Source organism: Sinocyclocheilus rhinocerous, unplaced genomic scaffold, assembly GCF_001515625.1.
Source record: "Sinocyclocheilus rhinocerous isolate Xijiao unplaced genomic scaffold, SAMN03320098_v1.1 scaffold2850, whole genome shotgun sequence".
Lineage (NCBI taxonomy): Eukaryota > Metazoa > Chordata > Actinopteri > Cypriniformes > Cyprinidae > Sinocyclocheilus > Sinocyclocheilus rhinocerous.
Genome location: NW_015643753.1, coordinates 28,807 through 38,875, shown reverse-complemented (window position 1 = coordinate 38,875; position 10,069 = coordinate 28,807). Strand labels below are relative to the sequence as shown.

The 10,069-nt window shown below is 36.4% G+C and overlaps 1 protein-coding gene across 1 annotated transcript in view; it reads left to right on the top strand.

Annotated features, from left to right (window-relative positions):
- The window catches only part of LOC107757676 (gamma-2-syntrophin-like), a gene marked incomplete at its 3' end in the record, with an annotated part of 75,420 nt that overhangs the window by 38,979 nt on the left and 26,372 nt on the right, over positions 1 to 10,069 (top strand). Inside the window, exons 7-8 of the mRNA XM_016575237.1 lie at positions 488 to 575; positions 2,294 to 2,385. Coding sequence (XP_016430723.1) covers positions 488 to 575; positions 2,294 to 2,385 — 180 coding nt within the window. The remainder of the gene's footprint in view (positions 1 to 487; positions 576 to 2,293; positions 2,386 to 10,069) is intronic.

Here is a 10,069-nt window from a genome sequence, read left to right as displayed (position 1 = left end):
TGTGTGTTTGTTTGTTTGTTTGTGTGTGTGTGTGTGTGTGTGTGTTTGTTTGTTTGTTTTTGACCAATAACTGACATCAGAGGACCATAAAATGTTAAATTATTAAAATATCACCTTTAATTCTAGTAAATTCGAGGAAATATTTTAGGTCAGAGAGGTTCAGCTGGCAAAGAATTTGTGAATCCCTGCGTGAGATGATGAAATCTGAAGATACGAGACACTGAGTCTAGGGAGTGGTTAGTGAACCTGAACTCAACACTTGATGGTCCAGTGCTCCAGCGGAGAGAGATCACACGACGCTTGCTATAATAATCATTTATGAGAAATCTCTGAGAGATTACATGCTGATTGCATAGAGCTGATTTAATCCAAATGTTGAGGCCCCTCGACTCAATTAGGTGTGAAAGAGTCATTTAAATGCAGCTCAAGTGCATCTTCTCACCCTGATGTCAGGAGGATGTTTTATCTCTTTTATATTTCTGCGCAGGTTCATCTTTTGCGGACGGCGGGGGATGAAGTCACCATCACTGTACGCTACCTCAGGGAAGCGCCGGCCTTCTTAAAACTCCCATTAGGTAGGTTTGCTTCACATCGGAGCTCTGCTACTAAAGCTCACTGTCTGGACAGGCAGCTGCCTTCTGAGGAAGCATCCTAACTGAAATGCAACCTCAATAGTTAGTGATTTGGGATGCAGAAATATTGCATTTAACACAAATTGCATGGCAAACACATGGGAGATTGTTGCAATGCTTTCTGGGACTGCCTTCTCTGCAAAGTTTACATGTGAGGCAGCCTTTGTAAAGTAAAGATTATGGCAGAAGCAAGTTGCATTTGTCATAATTAAGATTTAATTGTAATTGTTGCTTATATAGTTTGCATTTTGAGCATTTATTATTAAGAACAGCAATAAATCTTACCAGAAAATGCCACTAATTTAACTGGTTTATTAGGAAACCAAACAACATTTCATCTTTTCATTCTCTGTAGCAACACAATAATTAAAAAATATGCAAATACAACATTAAGTATAGTGTTATTTTTGTATTATTTATATACTGGCATAATTTTTTTAATAATTTTTTTTATAAAATTTTAATTTAAAATTTATTATTTTTTTAATATTTTGAATGAGCCTTTTTATATATTTTCAGTTTTAATTTGATATATTTTTTTTTATTTTATTTTTTAAAGTTTTAGTAGTTTTGATATGTGCTTTTGTCATTTTCTTTTCTTTTTTAATATTTCAATATACCTTTCTTTTTTCAGTTTTAGTTTTAGTAATTTTAGTACTTTTTAAAGACATTTTATTTTAGTAGTTAAACATTTTAAACATAAACTTTGTTTTTTCATATATTTGCCAAAGCAACATTTCTCATTTTCTTTGCAGTGTTCTTAATCTTTATAAGTTAGTAGTACTGTTCGGGTTTACAGTGTGGGGGCGTGTTAGAACGAGCCGTTTTAGGTAGGCGTGGCTGACTCTTAACTTTTATAAAGAATATCTCTTTGGATTTGAGACTTTAGTCTTTGCAACTTTACAGATCTTCTTTATGCACCAAGAGCTTGTAACACTCCAAAGAGAAAGGAAAACTTGAAATCGCATCATATGACCCCTTTAAGGTTTTAAGGTTTATGTTTTCCCTATGTTTTATATATAATACCATTTTACCAATTACCGTTTTTTAAATAGATATAAAGGTTTTCTTTTATTTTTAGTTAACAGTAACAGCAGTTACAGAGTTATACACCTTATGCACAACCTTTGCTCTCCGTTTTGTTATGCCATGGGTATTTGTCATGAAGTGAAAAATAGAGAAAAAATATGAATTTTTCCAAGTCATCCATTTTCTTCAGACTAAAATTACTTGAATGCACGTCACATTTCAACTAGTAAGTAGGAGCTTCACAGACGATTCTGAAGGCAGCATCGACTCTGCAGGAAGGCGACTCTCTCAGGACTGAAGCAAGCAGCTATGTGCTGCATGAGACAGAAGGACGACTTTCAGAGCATTGTCTCGTAGATTCCTCTGCATGAAATCATTTTTTTTCGCTCTGCATTTTCCAGTGACGGCCGTGTCAGAACTCCTGCATCTCGTGCATTTCACACTCACCTTTATACCCATAATCTCCTTTGACTTTGGTGTCCGTGGCATCATGACAACCCAGAAAGCGGCTTGCCAAGCTAATGCTTGTCATATCGCACGGATTTAGAAGTGTGGAGTCACTAAAGCAGATTTGCACACAGTATGAGCTCTGCTGTATATAGAATATGTAATAATCTGCCGTATTCCCTCAGGTTCACCCGGACCGTCCAGCGATCAGAGTAGCAGGGCGTCCTCGCCGCTTTTCGACAGTGGTTTGCATTTAAATGGGAACTCGAGCAACACGGTAAGTCACCTTTTGTATCGTTGTGAGCATCACTTCTGTTAAGGAGCTTATTCATAAGCCTCGAAAGTGAGACGGGTGACAGAATCAGGTTGAAAATGCCTCTGTGTCAGATAGAGAGCTGGAACTGACTTCTTGAGCGCTGTGGTTTTAGGCGAGCATCACTATTATTTTTGCTCATAATTGGGTTTAGTAGTTTTGAACAAACCTATAACAATTAGTATTTAACTTATTAACGAATTTATATCCCACAATTGCAAGTTATAAACTTTTTACAAATAAGTTTACTTCTCACAATTCAGATTTTTTTTCTCAGAATTTTTAGTTTACATCTAGCAATTAATAACATGCATTATCAGGATATAAGCTTCATTCAGAAAAAAAACCTCATAATTGCAAGATGTAAACTTGCAAATGTAAGTTATAAACTCAGTTATTAATTGCAAGTTATTAATTGATGTAAAGTCATAATTCTGAGAAAAAATATCTGAATTGCTAGATGTTAACTAAGTAAAAAAGTTTATATCTCACATTTATAAACAAGATAATTCTTGTTAATGGACAAAATTCCTTTTAGCAACGAGAAACACACAGCAGCCTGAAAACTAGAAACAACGACCCTGGCGGTAACAAGCACATTGATATTACCATCCCCTGTATCTTTCCACAAATTTGCGACTTCACCGCTACTACACCTAACGCCAATTCACAATGGAAGAATCCACAAAAAGGGGTGGTGCCACTAATGGCGCGTCCCAAGCCACAAAACACTCTCGTTTTTATAGTCCCCACAACGAGCTCTGATAGGTTTAAAGTTCTAGCATGACCCCAGCCAATAGCAATAAGAGTTATACCACCCTGCTACACTTTGTATAAATCTCGCAAGTAGTAACTTTTGATCGCGAGAGAAAAATTCACAATTCTGAGAAAAAAATCAGAGCTATGAGATAAAAAGTTGCAATAAACGTAATATTCTTTATTCTGTGATGGAAATAATGCTAAGGTGCGCTGTTTAGATCAAGCTTGCGTTGAAATGCCGCTAACATAAATGTAAATGTAAATAAGTGTAAATGTCAACTTTATCATATACTGTGTTAAAGGTGCAATAGGTGACGCTTTCAGTGCTATCAGGCTAAAGTTAGCATTTTCCAAGATGTCCTGCTACCAGGGGTGTGAAGTAACGAATTACAAATACTCACGTTACAGTAATTAAGTAATTTTTATCAGTAATTGTACTTTTTTGAGTAGTTTTAAAATTGTGTACTTTTACTTTTACTTGAGTACATTTTAAGAGATGTATCGGTACTTTTACTCCGCTATTTTCCTCCGTTTGTGGTCGTTACATGCTTATTTTAATTTTATTTTTATCCATCAACGTGATTGGATAGAGAGTAAACAAGTACTTTTACTCTACTCGCACTACATTTTTTGGAAGGTAATGGTACTTTTACTTGAGTATATTTTTTCAGTACACTTTCCACCACTGCCTGCTACACCATTAAACTAATAAAGTCTGTCAGGTAAAACAAAAGCATATTGATGCAGTTCAGTCAATATGCTTCTGTAAATATTTAGTTTATGCATAGAATTAGGTTTTAATTAAATTTAATAGCGCAACGCAAAAATAATTAGTAGTGTTTAAGATGTAGCTTACATCAAAACTACGCTAAATTGTAACTAATGTGCAGATGGTGCAACCCCAGATTATCATTGAGACTTTTTAAATAGTGTTAGTTACCACCCATAACACTACTGTCCTAAAAAGAAGCCTCAAGTACACCGATAGCCCATTCAAGCAGGATATAGAGGTCATGTGTTTCTTCTGACCTTGAAATATCATTGCCAGGGCTCCTCGCTGCCAGTTAATAGAGTGAGGCAGCCACATGACCTGACAGACTGAGAATATCCTGCCGTCATCTGAACGAACACGCTGTGCCTCGTTAAGTCACCGGTCACTTTCTTATTCAAATCAGAGAGCAGAGGTAAGGCAGACGTCTGACTCGATCTGCCCACAGACCACATGAACACACAGAGATTTACATGCAGAGCATTAATGTGACGACACGCGTGACACTGAGACTCTGGGGAAGCGGCGGTGCTGCGTGTCAGCAGGTGAAGCTCTGAGATCTGCATACAGCCTCTGAAAATCCATTCACGCCTGAGAGAGAGAGATGAAAATGAGAAACGCAGTCTCAGAGCGCCGACAAATCAAGATTTCAGATGCCACCCTAAATTCAGTCTATAAATAGAACAGAGCTCAGAAACAGTGCTGATGACAGTTAGTAGATAAAGTGACGTGACATGTGGCCAAGTATGGTTACCCATACTCGTGCTATGGTGTTGCAGGAATGTTCTGGGTGTTTGCAGGGTGTTGCTATGGTGTTGCTAGAATGTTCTGGGTGTTTGTAGGGCATTACTATGGTGTTGCTAAGATGTTCTGGGCTTTTGCAGGACATTGCTATGGTGTTGCTAGAATGTTCTGAGTGTTTGCCAGGGCGTTACTATGGTGTTGCTAGAATGTTCTGGGTGTTTGCAGGGTGTTGCTATGGGGTTGCTAGGGTGTTCTGGGTGTTTGCCAGGGTGTTGCTATAGTGTTGCTAGAATGTTCTATGTGTTTGAAGGGCATTGATTGATTGATTGATACTTTATTGATCCTTTAAAGGAAATTACTATGGTGTTGCTAGAATGTTCTGGGTGTTTGCAGGGCATTACTATGGTGTTGCTAGAATGTTCTGGGTGTTTTTCCAGGGTGTTATTATGGTGTTGCAGGAATGTTCTGGGTGTTTACAGGGTGTTGCTAGAATGTTGTGTGTGTCTGCAGGGTGATGCTATGGGGTTGCTGGGGTGTTCTGGGTGTTTGCTAGGGTGTTGCTATGGGGTTGTTAGAATGTTCTGAGTGTTTTTGCCAGAGTGTTGGTATGGTGTTGATATAATGTTCTGGGTGTTTTTGCCAGGGGATTGCTATTGTGTTGCTAGAATGTTCTGGGTGTTTGTAGGGTGTTGCTATGGAGTTGCTAGAATGTTCTGGGTAGGGCTGCACAATAAATTGCATTAAATCGAAATGATATCACAATCGATATTAGGCAAAAGCTGTGATAAGTTATGCGCATCTTGTCAGTGAAGCATGGTTCTGTGATCATTAGTAAATCTCCATCCGAAGGCCAGAGGGTGCTCTCGCGTGGAAACTCCAAATATGCCCCACAGAAGAAACCCAGGAAATGCCTATAGCGGTTGCTGAATAAACAGAAGATTTAACTGCTTTCATTGATTCAACATGACTAATAAACACATGACTATGACAATATATGGTTTATCTAAGTTCTTCTTATTATAATTTTCCTTATAATAAAGTATATAATAATGCAATGCCTTTATCATGGCTTAGAATACTATGAAATATGTTGCGTGCCTTATTCTGTGTAAGAAGCCACATTATCTCACAGAAGGATTTATTTAAAACACTCAACTGACGTTATGAAGTGAGTTTGGAGTAAAAACATGTTATTAAATCTGGTATTTTCATGTGCTTTCAGATGGAGCAGCATTTACTACACAAAGCCGTAGTTCACTGAGAAGCTACACAAACAACTTTATTATCTATTAACCTTTCTTCTTCTTCAGCGACGATGATGAATGAACTATTATTACTTTATTGCGTGGTTTCTTAATATCGATGTATAATATCGATGATATCGTCTGCGATTATGAACGTCGTTTTGCGCAGCTTATCAGTGAACTACGGCTCTGTGTAGTAAATGCTGCTCCATCTGAAAGCACGCACATGATGGAGATTTACTACCGATTACAGAACCGGCTTTACTGACAAGATGCGCATGAATATCACATGCGATTTATCGTGCAGCCCTAGTTCTGGGTGTTTGCAGGGCGTTACTATGGTGTTGCTAGAATGTTCTGGGTGTTTGCAGGGCATTACTATAGTGTTGCTAGAATGTTCTGGGTGTTTGCCAGGGTGTTACTATGGTGTTGCTAGAAAGTTCTGGGTGTTTGCCAGGGCATATGGTGTTGCTAGAAAGTTCTGGATGATTGCAGGCCATTACTATGGTGTTGCTAGAAAGTTCTGGTTGTTTGCCAGGGCATTACTATGGTGTTGCTAGAAAGTTCTGGGTGTTTGCCAGGGCATTACTATAGTGTTGCTAGAATGTTCTGGGTGTTTGCCAGGGTGTTACTATGGTGTTGCTAGAAAGTTCTGGGTGTTTGCCAGGGCATTACTATAGTGTTGCTAGAATGTTCTGGGTGTTTGCCAGGGTGTTACTATGGTGTTGCTAGAAAGTTCTGGGTGTTTGCAGGGCATTACTATGGTGTTGCTAGAAAGTTCTGGGTGTTTGCAGGGCATTACTTTGGTGTTGCTAACAATGTTTTGGGTGTTTGATGGTGTTGCTAGAATGTTCTGGGTGTTTGCAGGGCATTGCTATGGTGTTGCTAGAATATTCTGGGTGTTTGCCAGGGCATTACTATGGGGTTGCTAGGGTCTTTTGGGTGTTTTTTCCAGGGTGTTGCTATGGGATTGCTGGGATGCTCCGAATGTTTGCCAAGGCTTTGCTGTGGTGTTCCTAGAATGTTCTGGTTGTTTGTCAAGGCGTTGCTATGGGGTTGCTGGGGTGCTATAGATGTTTTGGCAGTGCGTTGCTATGGAGTTGCTGTAGGTGTTTTGGCAGGGCGTTGCTAGGGTGTTCTTAATGTTTTCCAGGATTTTGCTATAAGATTTCTGGAATGCTCGGAATGTTTGTCAATGCAATGCTATGGGGTTGCTGGGGTGTTTTGTGTGGTTTATTACTGTCTCAAGTGAAAGTGTCCCTCCTCATCTCTCTGTGATATTCTGATCTCTCGATATAGCTCCGTTTCCTCCTTCGATGTAGGATTATACAATGTTTCTTCCATATTTTAAACACACCTCTATCCCTGAGTTTAAGCAACACTAATAGTGATGTTTGCCTTGACACATAATATGTGACACAGTAGTCTCTATGGTGTGTTCAGATCAGCTCATTTGTCAGTTCTGTGTAAATGAGAGCGTCTCCAAGAGCAGAACTGTTTCTTTTAATGAAGTTCCTCTAGACGCATCATATTCCCACAAAAAAATGGGAAGAATGTAGGAGCTCGCAAGGTGTCTTTCCAGGAACAGTGTACACAGATATGTCATTATTAAACATTGAATGGCAGCCACTGTGTCCAATTAACATAAACACATGAATTATTTTCTTCTATTGACTCTCTCTGCCTTTGCCAGGCATGGAAATGTGCAAAAGCACACGCTGCGCTCTCCTGACTGCTGAGTTGACAATATTTGTGCTTTTTCTTGTGTTCCTCAAATGAGTTTTTTTCTAATCCTCTTGTAGTATTTGAGCTCGTCGGCCGCAGGTGATTATAATTCTCGGAGCTTGTCGTCCCCTCCAGGCTGCTGTGACATTGAGCTGACTGACAGCGTTTCGCTTTCATTGGCCGACGGGCTGGTGCTTTAGCATTTATTCATTTACATACTTGCCAATAATTAGCATAGCAGCTCTCTTTGCCAAATCTGGAGGTAGGGATGCCAAATAAAATTAGTATTTCGGTGCATAATTAATACTGAAATCATTAAAAATACACCAGTTTCACTAGTAGTTCGGTTGTACTGACTCTAAATATTGTGAACTTGTCTTGATAATGTATTCATGAAATTCTTACCAGATTTGTGTCCAGATATTGGATCTGTGCTTAAAGCCTCGCAGTGCAGCCTAATAGACCTGCCTTCAGCTATTATGTTATTAATATTAATCCAACAACAATATTAACAAAAACAAAGAGAAAACCACGTTGCCCTGCTGAAAAACAGCTTAAACAAGCCTTAAAGGTGGTTGGATATACAGTTAAACCAGCTAAGACCGACCTCTTTAGACTGTTTACTTAAAAAGTTTATTTATTTATTTGCAAGATACTCTTTATGTATTTGCTTAAATAATTATTTGAACAATATATGATTATATGTAAATATGTACATGTACAATATATATGTACATATATAAAGAAAATACTGTAAATGAACTCACTTCAAGGCTAAATGGCATCTATTAATATAAATATATTAATATATATATATATATATATATAATCTTCTAAAATATATTTCATATATATTTAAGTAAATACTCTTACTGTATGACAACTATTGGCTCATCTGAGGCTGTTTGTATTAGAGAAATAGTGAAATGTCACTGCTGTATGGTGATGAACCTCTCTGGACGTATGGAAGAGAAACCGTAATGAAGAGCTGGTGTTTGGCTCCTCATGAGAGACGCTCTGTCAGTCTGATCCGTCTTGACGTGCCGGCGATATTTCATTCAGTGTCATCTCTGGGCTCTTTCTAGAGCAGCTCAACATGAAAGTCAAATCAAGTATAATTATCCAGCCTCAGTCCGAGTAAACAGCAGAGTGGAGAATATGACTAGAGAAACCTTCACATGTAATTGGTGATGGCTTGAAAATCCAGCCACAAGTGAAAGAATCCAGTCAGAGATTAAATACGGAGGTAATTATGCTAAAACGTTTCTTATACTGGAAAAATAAAAACTCTGAATCTCTGAATTTCTTTTTTTCCCATCTGCCATGCGAATTATGTTGTCTCCCTGCTATAGTGTAGTTATTAATATTCTGAATTTATTTGAATATATTGTATTATTTGTTATATTTTTAATTTTAGTTAGTTTTAGTAATTCAGTTGTGTTTTGTAAATTTTTATTTATTTATTTTTTTTACATATTTTTACATAGATCTATTAATTATTATTTAATTAGTTATTTTAGTATCCAGCCGAAGTCCGAGTAAACAGCAGAGTGGAGAATATGACTAGAGAAGCCTTCACATGTAATTGGTGATGGCTTGAAAATCCAGCCACAAGTGAAAGAATCCAGTCAGAGATGAAATACGGAGGTAATTATGCTAAAACGTTTCTTATACTGGAAAAATAAATTCTGAATCTCTGAATTTCTTTTTTTCCCATCTGCCATGCGAATTATGTTGTCTCCCTGCTATAGTGTAGTTATTAATATTCTGAATTTATTTGAATATATTGTATTATTTGTTATATTTTTAATTTTAGTTAGTTTTAGTAATTCAGTTGTGTTTTGTAAATTTTTATTTATTTATTTTTTTTACATATTTTTACATAGATCTATTAATTATTATTTAATTAGTTATTTTAGTAAATCAAGTAAAACTAAATGAAAATCACAAGTATTGCTTTGACACCTAGCTTAAATAATGTTTTTATATATTTTGAAAATTGTATTCCAGTTACCGTTTAAGTAATGAAAACTTAGTATTATTTCATATGGTAGTATTATGCTTTTTATCATTATTGTATTATTTGTTATATTTTTAATTTTAGTTAGTTTTAGTAATTCAGTTGTGTTTTGTAAATTTTTATTTATTTATTTTTTTTACATATTTTTACATAGATCTATTAATTATTATTTAATTAGTTATTTTAGTAAATCAAGTAAAACTAAATGAAAATCACAAGTATTGCTTTGACAACTAGCTTAAATAATGTTTTTATATATTTGGAAAATTGTATTCCAGTTACCGTTTATTTAAGTAATGAAAACTTAGTATTATTTAATATGGTAGTATTATGCTTTTTATCATTATTCGTTATTATTTTATATATATATATATATATATATATATA